This window comes from Urocitellus parryii, chromosome 1 (genome assembly GCF_045843805.1).
Source record: "Urocitellus parryii isolate mUroPar1 chromosome 1, mUroPar1.hap1, whole genome shotgun sequence".
NCBI classification, from domain to species: domain Eukaryota; kingdom Metazoa; phylum Chordata; class Mammalia; order Rodentia; family Sciuridae; genus Urocitellus; species Urocitellus parryii.
Genome location: NC_135531.1, coordinates 62304449 through 62321177, shown reverse-complemented (window position 1 = coordinate 62321177; position 16729 = coordinate 62304449). Strand labels below are relative to the sequence as shown.

The window sequence follows — 16729 nt, the reverse complement described above, 5'->3', positions numbered from 1 at the left end:
CATGTGAGACAATGCAAGAATTTTCAGAGGTGAAATGATAGGGTTTACAGCCTTAACCTAATCAGTGGATTGATTCACTGATATGGATTAACTGGGCAGCAAGTGTTGATAGGTGGAGTGTGACCAGAGGAGGTAGGTCATTGAGGGTGTAACTTGGGCTTTATATTTTGTCCCAGATTAGTGGTGCTCTCTCTGCTTCTTGATTGCCACAGCTGGACTGCTTTCCTCTTGCATCCCCTTCCACCATGATGTACCACCTCATCTTGGGTCCAGAGCTATGGAATCAGCTAACCATGGACTGAACCTCTGTAACCTTGAACCAAAATTAACTTTTCCTCCTCTGATTGTTCTTGTTAGGTCTTTTGGTCACAGCAATGCAAAAGCTATCTAAAACAGTAACATACAGCTTAACCAACATTCATACTATTTATGTTGTTCTCTCAATGCCACAGAAATATACTGGGTCACAACTTTCATTTTTCAAATGCATGTACCCAGATACTCAAGTATCCTAAAATTTACCTTCCTTTTTTTAAACACTTTTTCTTTTAGATGTTGATGGACCTTTATTTTATTCATTTATTTATATGCAGTGCTGAGAATCGAACCCAGTACCTCACATACACCAGGCAAGTGTTCTAAGACTGAGCCACAACTCCAGTCCCTATTTAAAAAAAAAAAAAAAAGTATAACTTAGTACCCAAAAGACCCAAAATTAAATCATTCTTCAAATGTTCCACTTCCAACTATTGTAACCAAATTGTACTTGCTTCTTCTGATATTAATCCAGGCTAAAAGTTAACTGACAGTTTGACAAAATCATTGTCTCAAGTGAACAGAGTTTGCTTCTAATCCACTTGGAATCTTTCCTAATGCAGTATTAGATGACAAAGCAGTAGAGTCTGTGCAGGATATGCCAAGGCTGAGAATAGATTTAGGAAGTAAAGAACTGATATCTTTGAATTATCACATAGTTAATATTTCAAGTTAATTTCAATAATTGTGAATGGTGTTAAAAAATTCACAGCCTCTAAACTGGGAGGAGTCAATAGAACTGAAGATTTAAATAATGAGTGATCTTTTTAATGCCTATTAAGTATCCAATATTTACTAAAATTATTTCCAATCCTTGTTGTGATCCTTCTAGTTGGTTGTACAGTTTCATTTTCAGAGAAAGAAGCTGTAATCTTAAAACAAGTTCAGGAAACTTTCTCAAGGTCAATTAGTAAGTCTCAGATAAAATTCAAAACTAGGACTTTCTAATGCCTATATACATTTTTTCTACTGGATAAACTAAACAGAGTTCACCACAATAACAACTTCAACCAAAAAGACAATGGTTGAACTGATTGTAAATGATTCCAATACTTTGTCAAGAAAATGTTATTCTTTTTCTTCAACACAATCAAAATGAAATTATTTCAACTGACAACTTGGTTTCTACTAGGGCAGTGGTTCTCAAATTTCAGTATGCACTGGAATCATCTGGAGGCCTTGTTAAACTCCAGGTTGGTGAGCCTCACTCTGAAGGTATCTTTTTTCTAATTCAGAAGGTCTGGGATGGTAACTGAGAATTTGCATTTCTAACAAAGAACTATTCTGAGATAGTCTTATTTTATTGGCTTACAGGAACATACTAGGCCCTGTATTTTATTAACTTTTGAATAACAAGTAAGGCATTCTGCATACACATTAAGGCTGTATCTTTATTTCATTAGTGAAGCCAAAGGTAATCTGCCAACACTTTTGTTATACCACTTAACATCACAGTCATAGTTCATTAAAAACCAGATGCATTATGAAAATGAGTATTTTTTTAAATAAGAGAAAAAGTAAAACTTTTCCATCTAGTATAATTAGCTTTTTAAAAATCTTTAACCTCAATTTCTTTATCAAACCCATCAGGGTAGTATATTTTCAATGTATTTTAAATGATCTTCTACATGGATGATTGTGTACAGCCACATATCATGTATCCATTACAATCTTTCTTAGCATATAATTTAAATTTCAAGGTTAGTATGCAAAACCTTGTATATCTTGGGTACTTTCTCTGTAGTAGAAAGAACACTAGTGGAGGAATCAGACACTGATTCTAACAATGACTAGTGACCCTAAGCAAGTCACCTAAATTCTAATGTCACTTTTCTCATCTTTAAAACAGGTAATTTGATAATCACCCTGGTCAGCTGCAGCTCTGATATCTTGTGCTACAGACTGAATGTCATGCTTGGAAAGTTAACTGCCTGTATTCAAATCTCAGTTCCAAGACCAAGAAGGTGTAAACTTTGAAGAAGCCTTCATACTTCACTGTACATCAGGTTTTTTAATCAATAAAATGGCTGATGAGGCACTACATGTAAAGTTACTGCGTGTGGAAAAGACTTAAAAACTGAGGCTGCTCTCATTATGGCCACTTATGATTCACTGAGAATTCAATAAAGAATAACCAATACATGAATCAGCCAAAAACAATAGCCACACTCATCTTCTAAGGAAAACTTTTCAGAAGCAGTTCTTTGTCCAACTTTTGTGTCTTGTGACCCTCTAACCACAGCAACAGATGACAGGATGAGGAATTGGCCTCTGTACCATCTTTAGAACCAGACATGAGGATGACTGGCAGGCCCCAACAGAAGTAACTCTAGATTGGATGATGCCTAACCAATTCAATTAGATCCTTTTTCTTGAGGAGACGGAATATGAGACATTAAAAACAGCTAATTACTATCAGTAGAAGCCGACACCACCAGTCATGGTAGAGAGACCAAAGAAGCTAAGTCATAAAAAGGTGATTAGAAAAGGAGCAGAGAGCAGCAAGTACAGCATGTGAAGGGAACAGAGATTAGTAGAGTTGCCAGTAAGTCACCAGAGCAAAGACAGAGCCCATATGCACAGTTACTGTTCTGCCATTCCGACTGGTGAGAAATGGCAGCATGAAAGCAGTTTTCACAAAGTCCTGCAGTTCTTCAGACAGCAGCATGGAGAAGAAAGGAGGAAATGTGAAAGGGGCAAAGAAGGAAAAGCAAGGTGGCAGAGATCAATCTCCACTTGAATCAGTGCATCTCAACTTTTATGCTTTAAAAATACTGATTTCACTTGAAAATGGCTTCCACTGCTTGGCATGGAGGAGGTCAATGGGAAGAAAGTTGGGACTGAGCAAACACCCTGTAAACTCCCAGAGTCACTTTTGTTACACTCAGAGATGGACTTTGTTGGACTTTTTTCCCTCCTCAAAAGTCTTTATAATAGGGGTTGCGGTTGTGGCTCAGAGGCAGAGTGCTTGCCTTGAAAATGGGAAGCACTGGGTTCAATTCTCAGCACCACATAAAAAAGTAAATAAATAGGATAGCGCCATACTGTCCATCTACAACTACAAAATTTTTTTAAAAAAATCTTTATAATACACTTGGATCTCTTAAGGTATGTCTTTAAGCCTTAAAATCAGAACAGATAGAACCAATACTCTTTATCATTTTGTATTCCATTAAAACTCCATATACAGGGCCGGGGTAGAGTACTTGCCTAGCATGTATGATGTTCTGGGTCCAATCCCCAATACCACATAACAATAAATAAATAAATAAATAAGGTATGTGTCCGCCTACAACTAAAAATATTTTTTAAAAAACTCTATGTACAGCGTTTGAGGCCATCCTATATTTAAATAAAATCTGTGAGAGATTTTAGTAAGTATATAAACATTTACTGATCACTAGTATACATACTGATCCCCACCATACTTATGATTAACAACTGCTATAGATTACTGCTTAATTTAACTCGTTTCACCTTCTTTTTATTCCCCCTCCAACTTTAAAAATAAGAGACTACAAATATAATTCTAATTTCTGTCCTTTTATTTCCTTTGGTTAGATATTCCCTGCAGCTTAGGACTGGGAAGCAGTTCAACGGTAGAGCACTTGCCTAGATATTCTCTACAGTTCAAAATTTATGCCACCCTGACAAAGCATATCTGCAAAACAACAACAAAAAATCCTCCTAGCATCAAAGCTTCATCTCCTGCCACCTTTTCTTAGGATTATCCTAACAAATATCCCTTTATCTCATAAGTTCAACTGCTTCATCAGAATACCACATCTCTATATTTCAAGTCTTCATCACTTTAAAATATACACAAGCAAAACAAACAACAAAAAACATTGTTTTAACCAAGTCACCCTCAGGCTACTATCAGTTGCCTTTCCCACTTCCTTTCAGTCCACTTCGCCATTTCCCCCTCCTTCACCCTGGATCAAGCTGCCAGCATTTCTCACTTATAAACTGCAATAGACTTCTTACTAGTCTCCCTCCCATCCTTGAACCCTTTCCTAGTCTATTCTCCATAAAGAACTCAAATGAGCTTTTCAAGATATAAGCCTATCCATGTCATACCTATGGATTTAATTAACATATTTTAGGCCTTTAAAATTTTTTAAATAATTGAGAATGGACAATGAACAATTGGTGAAATCACTTATGGGGTGGAGGCTGCAAAGATGGGTAAAGTCACATCTTTTGCATAAATGACAACTAAGGAATGTAGAAAACTTTAGATCGGAGTAGAACATTCAATTGACATTCTTTCATCACACATACTTTACAGTGTGCAAAAGTCATCTACTGTTATTATAACTGATAAAGAAAAAATTTAAGATGTCCTAAATTTAATTATTTAATCACAAAGGCTGGATGGTGGAGAGAAAGAACAGAAAGTCAATCAGTTAACAGTAATAGACCAAAGCAAAAAAATAAATAAATCTATTCCACATTCCTGAATGTAACTTAAACTCAATGTAAATTCAAACCCCAGGCTGCTGGACCACCAAGCACCATCAAATCCTGCTTACAAACCCCAACCAATTCAAGCAACAAATACTTCTTATGGACCATCCTCCTCCCTAAAACTCTCCCTGCTTCTCATTATCCTTCCCTCTTATCTATTGTCAAAACAGACTCAATATAAATAATTTATGCTTCCCTTCTCCAAATTTTCATTATAAAAATCTTTCTGGCTTATGGGTCCAGTGGATATACTTCCAATTATATCTAGCCTTGTTCTTTGCAACTGGTAGCTTCAGGATCTTGTCCTAGGACCAGTCCTCCTCAGTCTCAAGAATTTTGCTTTAACTTAAATATTTTATTCATCTAGACCTATCCTGAACAATATGGTGGTCAGTAGCTCTTAAAACATAACTAGTGCAATTAAGATGTGCTGAAAGTATAAAACACCAGATTTTCTATTTCAAAGATTTAGTATTTATTAAAATGATACCATGTAATAGTTCTAGTCCAAGTCTGTTATTCCTGAGTAAACTGAAATATTATCCTGTGTCTGAATTTCCTATCCATAAATGCCTTCTGCCTTGGATGCTACACTTTGGGGAATAGAGGCTACAAAGTGAGCAATGCTTCTTTGTCCTTCAAGACAGCTTAGGCAGCACCTTCTCAGGAAGTTTTTCTCCTGCAATATGAAAAACGTGCAACATTTTTCTTGACCATAAAGGCATTTATCATGCATTATGTTTCCCAACTAAAGGGTGGACTTATTGACATAAAGGACTTCTCATCTTTGTATCTATAATGACTCTCATAGAGTTTGACTTTGGGAGCTCCACATATATTTGCTAAATAAATATCCTACTCTGTTCCACTGCAATGGTAACAAACTCTTAGAGACAACTGAGCTCAGTCCTTTTTACTCTCTAGTACAGTCATAATCATTACACAAAATTTTAAATAATTATGAAGACATAAACTGACAAACTCTTCCATTTTAAGTAAAATGATTTGTAAAAATTAAGAATATGCTTTGCTTGCCATTGCCAGAATATGACAATTAAGTCCATTCAAATCTCATTAATTATATAATCAAAACAACAGAAATTTAATGGTTTACTGGCAAATATTAAGACACCACTGAAGTAAAGGGTCCTGCTATTCCAAATTTCACTTTCTATGTTGTGGCACCATGCCTGAGCTACATGAACTACATACAGAAAGAATAAAATGTCTAAAGCCAGGCACAGTGGTATATACTTGTAGTCCTAGATACTCTGTAGGCTGAGGCAGGAGGATCACTTGATCCCAGGAATAGAGGCCAGCCTGGGCAACACAGCAAGCAAAAAAGAGGAGGGAAGAGGGAGGAAGGAAGGGAAGGAGGAGGAGGAGGAGGAGGAGGGGAGGAGAGAGGGAGGAGGGGGGCGGAGGAAGAGGAGGAAACATGTCTAAAGATAAAGTGGTGGCAAAACCCCAAACACATGACTTCTTACAGAAACAAGTAAGTGGGCAAAGAACTGGAGATTTAGATATTTTCAAAATGTCTTATATCTATAGTAAATTCTTAAGGAATATTTTTTAAATAAATTAACTTTAAATAAACAACCAGTACTTCTTACCACATTAAAAAAACTAACTCAAAATGAATCAAAATCCTCAGATATGTGTCACAATCATAAAACACTTAGAAGAAAATATAAATGTAAATCTTTACTACACTGGGTTAGGCGATAGTTTTTTAGATATGGCACTAAAGGTACAAGCAACAAAAGAAAAAGGAGAACATTGGATTTCATCAAAATTAAAAGTTTTCATGCTGTAAATCATACCATCAAAAAAGTAAAAATAATTCACAGAACTAGAGAAAATGTTTGTAAATTTGGTGTCTAAGTGACTTGCATCTAGAATAAAGAACTGTTAACAGTTCTAAAAAGGCAACACAACTTTAAAATGGGCAAAGGGTTTGAATAGACATTTCTTTAAGAAAATAGACAAATGGCCAGTAAGCACATGAAAAGATCATTAGCCATCAGGGAAGTATAAATCAAAACTGTAATGAAATACCACTTTAGACCTAATAGGATGACTTTAATAGAAAAGACAGTGTTGGCAAGAATATGAAAAAAAAATAGAATTCTCACACTCTGCTGTGGTCATGTAAAATGGGGAAATCATTTTGGAAAAAATAATTTGGCAGTTACCATATGACCTACCAATTCCACTCCTAGATATATATCAGAGAATAAAGGCATGTGTCCCCACAATATCTTATACAAAAATATTCATAGCAGCATTATTAATAGTCTCAAAAGTGAAAACACAGGTGTATATCGCTTAGTGAGTAGACAAATAAAATGTAGTATATCCATACAATGAAATTTTATTTAGCAATAAAAAGAAATGAAGTCCTGACTCATGCCACAATATTGATGAACCCTGAGCAGATTATGTTAAGTGAAAGAAGTCAGCCTAAAAGAGTATATATTGTATGATTCCACTGACATGAAATGTCCAGAAAGCATACCAGTGGTCACCTAGGCATAGAGGGGTTGGGGGAAAATGTGGCATGACTGCTAAAGGGCATGGGGATTCTTTGCAGGGTAAAGAAAGTATTCTCAAATTTATGGTAGTGTTGATCGCACTACTGTAAATATATTTAAAACCACTGAAGTGTATCCTCTAGATGGATTAATTGTATGGCTTATGATTATATCTCAGGCAATCAGATGTAATATTTCTTGGAAGAACTGCTGCCAAACAGCAATAAATCCTTAGGTCTCCCAAATCTAAATACCAGCTCACTCCTGCCTTCATTAACCAAATAGGTATGCTTACTAGGGAGGAAGTAAGGAGAGATGGGAGTGGAGGATGAGTAATCAGAGACTACATTGACACCACACAGTAGAGGCTTTCCCCTAGCATTCTGTTACACAGAATCACCAAAATATGTTCTGAAATTTGAGCAAGTGGTTAGCTAATAGAGTTAGATGTCCCAATAACAATGCATTGAAGTCTATAGACGTACAAAGAAAAAGGCTGGTCATGTAGAACAGGAAAATTCTGGGTCATGTGTGTGTCCAACTGACACATGAACTAAAATCACCTTTACGGTCCGTATGCTTTGACAGGTAAAGAGACACTGAATTGAGATCCTAAAGGTGGGAGAACAGCAGAGCTCTCCCACACAAACTATTGACAGATTTCTGTACAATAAAGCTTGTTTTATCATACAGAAACTCCATTTATCTTGCCTTTTAAGACATTTAAGTAGTGGAATACTATACACAAACACACACTTACACACACACTCACTCACTCCGCCAAGTCCTCTAGGCCTAAGTGACCATCAGTCTGGATGTTTTATATCAATGGAATCATAAAATTTGTAGTGAAAGACTGGCTTTTTCCATTCAGCATAAGGCATTAAAGGTATCATTAATGTCAAGCAAAGACATGAACAAATTTTAAAAGATCTCAATAGTTCACTTGTACTATAGGCAATCTACTTTTAAATATAGTTTTTCCACCAGAAAGTAAGTTCAGGTGGAAATATTCATAGAATGTTTTCTTATAAACTAATATTAAACGGTGACCAATTTTCAAGGTCAATATTTAGAATCATAGTACCACCGAATCCAAGCATTCTCTACAACAATGAATCCATGGGAGTGGTGGCAGGCTGGGGAGGGGGGTGTGGACCATTCATTGTAAACCCAGGGATTTATCTTCTGCTAGCCCTCTGACTTAAAAAAAAAAAAATAATCACAGCTTCAAAAACTATTAATTCAATTCAAATATAAAAGGAACACTAAATGATCTTTTCAAAGATCTCTAACATTATGTTACCATGTGCAGAAGTCTCCCACATTTCAGTGAAACCTATATTATAAAGTGATTTGTCAAAAAAAAATAAAATAAATTAGTTATCCTCAGTTCAAGTTGCGATACATAATAGCTTCTAAAAATCCCTGAGCTTTGTAAGGCAACCAGTAATTTGTATGGCTTGTTTTTGTTACTATTTCTGTTAATACCCAAAAGTTTCAAAGTTAATAAAAATTAGAGTCTGCCTTAGAAAATGCAGGCAATTTAAGGATGAAATAAAAAATAAATAATCATATGTTACAGCCAGAAAATCTTGCACTATTATTTATTTTCTTTCTCTGTTATTTTAAGAGAATTTGTCCCCCAATCCCCCAACATTTCTTATAGTTCTTTGGAATCAAGACAAATAACAAATACTAGAAACAGCAAAGATACCAAATGAAGTAATTTACCTAAGGTCACCTAAGCAGCCTGGTTCCTGAGCTCACCTTCTTACCTACTTACTCCCTATGCAAATCTCATTTACACCTTCCCTTAATTCCCTATAACACTGGGCTAACAACACATAAATATTTGCCTGCAATATGTAAAGCTCACAGAACATTTTCTTATACATTCAGCTCTAAGTGGTTGTTAGCCTATTTTGGGATTCAAATCTAAATATTACCATTAAAACTCAAACAAAAAGCATCTATTACACTTCTTTTATGCTTAGGGAATATGTGGCATGTTTATAATACACTACTTACTTATAAGCAATTCACTAAAATGTATGACTCAGATACCAAAAGTTAGGCATATATAAAACCACAGGTCTGATCAAATCAGTCTAAAAGAAACATCAACATATTTACCAAACAAGTATCAAGAGCTCTAGGAAAAAATGTCAAACAATGGTAAAAATATACCTAGCATATTATCTCTTGGTCATATTCCTGATGTTTTTATCTCAACACCTACCACTTTAATTTGTCACCACTTTCCTCATATTCCAAATTACTATGTGAACATTTTAATCATCATTAGAGGATTCTCACAGGTAAAATGATTGAAAAGTATACAACTCCATCACTAATTATTTCTCTTGGAGAAAGTGGGAACTTTCAGTACTTCCTATGTATATAATGTTCCCACAATATACATTGTTTTCACTGTTTGACAAACAAAAACCTTAATAGCCAGGCACAGTGGACTGGAGGTGCAGCTCAGCATCAGAACATGAAGCCCTGGGTTCAATCCCCAGTACTGGGGGGTTGGGAGAGCGGGGGTCAGGGACCGACTTGCTGAATATTCTCAGTCATTTTTACTTTCAAAACCTGAATTGTGTTTTCTTCTACTATCAGTCAAGTTAAAATTATCAGTATCAAACTATCACAGATCCTTTATTTCTAGTTTTATCTCTCCAATAGTCGATGCTTAATCAATCTCACCAATACTCAAAATATACCAACACTTTGTAATATCCACTTGTTCTTTGATTGATGAGTTTGAGTCCCAGTGTTTTTGCTGACATATAAAAATATATTCTGTAATTCACCTGTATTTTGTAAAATAAACAGAAGTGTTTCTTTTTAAGAGAATGTTTAAAGAAAAGGTTAAGTATCAAGTTAATGTTGATAAGTTATTTATAATTACATTCTAATAGTAAGTGTAACACCTATTACATTGGGGTTTTTTTAAGTATTAATGTATATAAGGATTTAAAAGTAGTTGCAACACAAACGTTGGCAATGTCAGAAGCCAGATAAAGTAATATATACTCTGGAAATACCCGAATACCTATGGTGTAATAAAAATTTCTTACAACTCAATTTTTAAAAAGCTAAACAGCCCACTCTAAATATATGCAAAAGATCTCAATATTTTACTAAAGACATGAAAAGATCCTCAATATCATTAGCCATCAAGGGAATGAAAATCAATATAACAAGATTCCACTCCACACTGACCAGGATGGTTAGAATCAAAACTAAACAACAACAAGATGTTGGCAAGGATGTAGAGAAATTTGCACCTCACAGACTGCTAATGGGAACATACAATGGTGTAGTCACTTTGGAAAAGGGTCTGACTGTTCCTCAAATAATTAACCAGAGAATTACCATATGAACCATTAATTACATGCCAAGTATATGACCAAGAGCCTCTGAAACAGATGCATGAATATTATACCAGCATTATTCATAACAGCCCCTCTCATAATGAGAATAACCCAAGTTTCCAGCAACTGATGAGCTTCCTCCCCCCACCTCTGCTGGAGACACATTAAGTACAAGTTTCACCACTAAGCTATACCCTCAACCCAACATTACTAATTCTTAACAGGACCCAAAGGAAGCAAGCTGAAAATGCTACCTGCCTGCAAAGAGGGGTCATTTATTACAGGGAAAATAAAGGATCTCTCAGATAACAAAGTCAAGAGCAGAAAAAAAGCAACAGATGAGAGAACCATTTCCAGGTGACAGAACTGGGTCATTACCAAGGAACCTTACTGCCCCCCAAATAGGGGACACTAACAATATGTGCCTGGCTAGATTTCAGAACTTCTCTGGATCAGCATTTGCTACATGCCTTCTACTCCTCCTCTGTTTTAAGGGGAGTGTCTATGGAGGTTATCCTGTACCTGTATCACCATGCTAGAGGGGGTGTGTCTTTTCAGTTCACAGATCTCTATCAGCTTGGGCACAGCACTCCCTTCCAGAAGTGGAGTCTAATCTTACCCTTCCTTTTTAAATCTGAGATGACCTTGTGCTTTTTTTTCACTAACAAAATGTAGCAGAAGTGACATATGACTCAAGAAGTCTTGTAGTTTCAGCTCTTGTCTTCTTGGAACACTACTACTATTATCTAAAAAGCCCAGGCTATTCCCAGTAAAGAGGCCACATGAAAGAAAATCAATCTGCCCCCACTGATGCCTCCAGATAATGAGTAGGCACTTGAGTGAGTACATCTTAAACTATCCAGTGAAGCAGTCAGATGACTGAAGCCACATGACTGACTCTAGCATTTAAAACACAACAATTAAACACACACAAAAAAAAAAAAAAAAAAAACCTTCCAGCTAAGTCTAGCTTAAATAACAAAATTACTAACCAATGAATTGCTTTAAAACCACATTTGAAACTGTTGAATACCAACAGATAACTGAGATAGTGGTAAATAAAATAATTGTGCATCTTAAAATGGGCAGCATCTTAATTCTAGGGCTCCCAATCTTCTGACTCAAAATTTTAAATTGGTAGAAAAACAGCAACATCAGCTTCATGTAAATGTCACTATAAATGTAGTAAAATAAAATGGATGACATCCTTGATATTATAAAATGAAAACAAGTGGAGGCATACTCTTGTGTCCCCCAAAATTCATATGTTGAAAGCTAAACACCAAGGTGATGATGTTAGAAGGTGGAGCTTTTGGTGAGTGATTAAGCCTTCCCAGAATGGCATTAATGCTCTTAAAAAGAAGGCCCAGAGAGCTACCTTCCCCTTCTGCTATGTGAGGACACACAGAAGGAACCATTTATGAAAATCAGGTTCATATCAACACTGAATCTACTGGCCACTGGATCTTAAATTTGCACCCTCCAGAAGTGAGAGCAATACATTTCTGCTATTTATAAATTGCCCAGTATAAGGTATTTTTATTATAGCAGCCTGAACAGATAAGACAAATGATTAGCAACCTTGAATTATGGGTCAGTTTTTAATGGCAAGGTTTAAAATTGTTCAACTAAATTCTTAAGATGTCACTAAAATTACTATAAGCTAAAACATAACATAAATGAGAATGGTAAATTTCAGGCCATTTTTAAAAGACATTCTTATGGGATATGTTCTAAGACACTACAGATACCAGAAATAGAGATTTATATATATAAATAAATATGTATATATATAGATAGATAGATAGATACACATACATACACACACAAACCCATGATAATATTTAATTTATAAATTAGGCATAGTAAAAAATTAACAATAACTAAAAAATAGAACAATCATAATATACTATAAAAAAGCTTATTTAATATTTATGAACTGTTTGCTTCTGAAATTTTTTCATTTAATATTTTCTAAAAGTCATTGACTGCCGCAGTCTGGCTGGGCACAAATCACTAAAGCAGGAACAAACTTTATTTCCAAACTCCCAGGAACACACCCACGCAGCCTTCTCCGGGGTCACACCACACACCAACCTGAACTCCCTCCACCGGAACTTCACCAACCAACCCGAACTCTCCATGGAATCCCCACGAGAGCTCAACCGGATGGAGAACTCAAATACTGGCAAAAGGCTAGGAGCCATCCCAACTTGGCTGTGGCTCTCAACAGTTGACCATGGGTAACTAAAATAGGATGAGGGGGACTACTCTATTTAAAAAGCAGAATTACTTCTTAAGGCCAAAACAAAATGGACATTGTGTTCATATTTAATATCAAATTCTTCTATTGGGGGGCTCCAAATAAAAAACAAGAATTTTGAAGTCAGAAATACAATGGAATACACATTGTGTCACCAACAATGGACTGGTAATCAGGACTCCAAGAGTGTTGACACCAATTCTATACTACCTACCCATGGGTGAACAAACTGCACTAATTCTGGCCCTTAGTCATACATTTTTATCCTGACTTGCAGAAACCAGTATAACTAATCTCTGTTGGTTATTGAACTCTCCCTTTACAAGCTTGTTTGTCTCCATATTAGACTAATATCCATTAAGGATAGAGATATTTCTTCAAAACTTGTTGAATGAACGAACAACTGAACAAAAGAATAAGGAACATGCCAATTGTTAATACAAACTTATTATGTAGAAAACATTTTTTTCTTTCAAGCTTAACAACTACACTTAACAACTCCAGAATGGACTTTCAAACTTCCATACAATTATCTATTTATTTCGGAATACTAAAGTTTTGCAATTACTTCAAGTTTCTTTATGAATAAAAACATTCAAACTTCATAAAGCCATTTACTATGACTAGCACCACTGGAATAAAGCAGGTGATCCAAAAAATAAATAGAATGAATTGAATCTAGGAAGTAACAGCCAATAAAATCAAATAAACCACTGTAGTCATATCACCTAAAAGGATTCTACTCAGAAATCATTTTATGACATGGTTCAAATGAAGATGTTTGCACAAGTGTTCCTAATATAATGGTAAAGCAAAAGTAATGTTAAGGAATAACAAAATGATTATCAAAACTGATTTAATCAAAAGTTAGAATAGATAGCAAATGTGAAATATCAAACAAGATTTGAAAAGAAGGATGATCATAAGATAACACACATATGAATCTAGGAACTATTTAGCTTTAAGTAGAGAATATAAAAAAATGTTATTTCAAAAATCACTTTTATGGCCTGTGCGGTGGTGCATGCCTGTAATCCCAGTGGCTCAGGAGGCTAAGGCAGAAGGATCACGAGTTCAAAGCCAGCCTCTGCAACTTAGCAAGGCCTTAAGAAACTCAGCTACAGCTTGTTTCTAGATAAAATATAAAAAAGGTTGGGGATGTGGTGAAGCACCCCTGGATTCAATCCCTGGTACCAAAAAAAAAAAAAAAATCAAAGAAGCAGAAGAAAAAAAGTATGTACTACAGATATAAACTTTGAGCAGGGGCAGTTGTATACAAAACAGAAAAAGATCATTCGGAAAATGTATACAACTAAGTCTTCTTTAGACCTAAATTATCTATTTCTTAAAGCATTTCATGTACTTGAAAAATCATTGTTCCCATATTCAAAGAAAGCAAAGTTTATAATTTTATATCACACTGAATGTATACTTAAAACTACTTTTGGGTTTAGAATTACTACAGTAACAATATGGATGTCAGAAGAGGCAAGTGTCATGGCAACATTAGATGTCACAAAAGAGCAGTCGGAGCTAAGACGATAATATCTTGCTTAACAAGAGAAGTTAATATGAAATGAGCCATGTAATCTATGACTAAATAAAAAATAAACAGCACCAATGAGATATCTGAATTAGGAAAAGCTAACAGGTTCTTACTATTATACCTTCAAAATATTTTAAAATAACACCCATTTGGCAAATTATGAAATGTCTCTTTAGGAGCTCTATGATTTCAGAATAACTTTTTTTTTCCCCCACAGCATAGAAGGGAGTCTAACTACAACAAAACTTCTGGAGGGAAAAGTTCTCAAAAATGCAACCAAATCATCTTTTACAAAAGCTAAAAGCTACAGGCCAGTTGTACTAAATTTTCTCAAATGACATTGGGGGCAAGAGAATAGTGACTGAGTACTTCATATTTCTATAAAGTAAGTCAAATTGTTAACTATAACTAGGATCATTTCGTTAAAATAATCCTTCACGAAATTATCAGGCCACCATCAAAACAGGCATTTTTCCCCCTCTTCCTGAGTTCTCCATAAGAAGTAAAACCTGGAATAAGAAAGAGATATAAACCAGAAGTGCCACTTGTGTGACCACACATTAAAGTTACTATTTTGTGACTACAAATTAAAGCTACTAAAGCACATGGTCAGGGGAAATTAATAAACAACCAACAGTTGGAAACATATTACACTTTCTAAGCTTTACCCTCATTAAGAAATCCAGAGCACTTTTCTAGAGATAGTTGCATTTAAGCCCAGATAATGAATATTTTAGCTGCCTTTCTTTGCCGGTTTTTGTGCCAAGCCCTTTTGAAGCTGGGGATGATTAGGTCGAATCCAAGAAGGAAAGCAGCTCTTGCGGGAAATGGTATCTTCAAACAGCCCAGAACACCAGTGACGCACTAGGAGCTTGGAAAATATCCCGTCCTTTACCTTGCTAGGAGCAGCTAGGTAGGAAGATGTCGACCACGTGCACTATTGTTTTCCAGATATGTTTATTTATTTTTAACTTCTGCTTTGATATCAGTTCCCTTAACCTCAATCTAATAGGGGGAGGCGGCATGGCAGCGCCGCTGGTGGTACCTGGGCTCAACAAGAGTTTAAATAATAAACACATATAAATATATTTTTTAATTGCAGCATACTCAGTACCCTCATCTCTTGTCCAGACTTCTGCCATCACCCCACGCTGGTCTTCTTCGACACTGCCGCTTCCTTGGGTCCCCATGACAACCCCACCCCAGGGCGGGCCCCCTCTGGCAGCCTCCTGGCCCTTGCCTGGGCCTGCCAGACACACTTGCCCAGCAAGTGACGGCTCCACCTGCCTTTCGGCCTCCACCCTCCCAGCTCCCAAGAATAGGATGAGGACCCTTCCCGGCGCGCGGGCCCAATCCCCGGAGAGGGCAAGACCCTCCTCGGCAGGTGACGTGGGGCGGGGCAGCCGACGCAGAGCTGGGGAGGTTCCAACCCCAACCTCAAAGAGCGTAGTGGGGGGCCAGGTACGACCCCCAAATGGGGTGCGGCCGCCCCATCCCCTCTCTGGCCGAGGGACAGGCACAGGGGGCGCGAAGGAACTCGTTTGTTGTCACAAACAACGGCGCGTCGTGGCGGTAAGAGATGCTGGGGCCGAAGCTCACCTTGAAGGGGTTGTTGAGATCCGGATCCGCAAACGGGTTACTGTCAAAATCCGACATCTCTCTCGCGCTCGGCGTCACCCACCCGACCCAGGCGCAGAGAGAGAGACGAGGCGAGGCCGCCGCCCCCCTGCGCGCTCACGTCGCCGCCGCTGCCGCCGAGCAGATCCGGGTGCAGCTCGCGGGGCCACCCAGCCGGCCGTGCCACTGAGCATGCCCGGTGCGACGGGCTCCGGGCCGGCGGCACCGCTCCCGCTCGCCGTCCCGTTCCTCCGGGCCTGGATCCCACGCTCCGGGCTTTGGCTAGGATCGAGGAGGGAGCAAGGGCGGAGGGAGCCGGGAACGGAGGGGGAGCGAGAGTGACGCGTCCCACACTCCGAGGACCGAGTGAGACGAGCGATTAGGTCTGGCTGAAAGAGATTGTATTAATATGGATTTGAGATCGGATTCCTAAGACCCACCGTGCCAGACTTTAAAGAAGAGGTGGTGTTTTGTGGGGAAGAAGCACCCTGACCCCACTTGTCAGGTTGGGGAGCCGGTCTGGGACGCGGCCCGCACACCTGGGGAGCCAGTGACCGCGGCAGTCGGGGAACTGGAGAAACCTCGGCAGCTGTCCCCAAAG

The 16729-nt window shown here is 37.5% G+C and overlaps 1 protein-coding gene across 2 annotated transcripts in view; it reads right to left on the bottom strand.

Annotated features, from left to right (window-relative positions):
* Scamp1 (secretory carrier membrane protein 1) overlaps positions 1-16303 on the bottom strand; it is a 97282-nt gene extending 80979 nt beyond the window's left edge. For both annotated transcript variants that reach the window (XM_026393249.2, XM_026393250.2), the window contains exon 1: positions 16111-16303. In XM_026393249.2, the coding sequence (XP_026249034.2) occupies positions 16111-16167 (57 nt within the window). In that variant the 5' untranslated portion in view covers positions 16168-16303. The remainder of the gene's footprint in view (positions 1-16110) is intronic.
* Between the last annotated feature and the right edge of the window lie 426 nt (positions 16304-16729).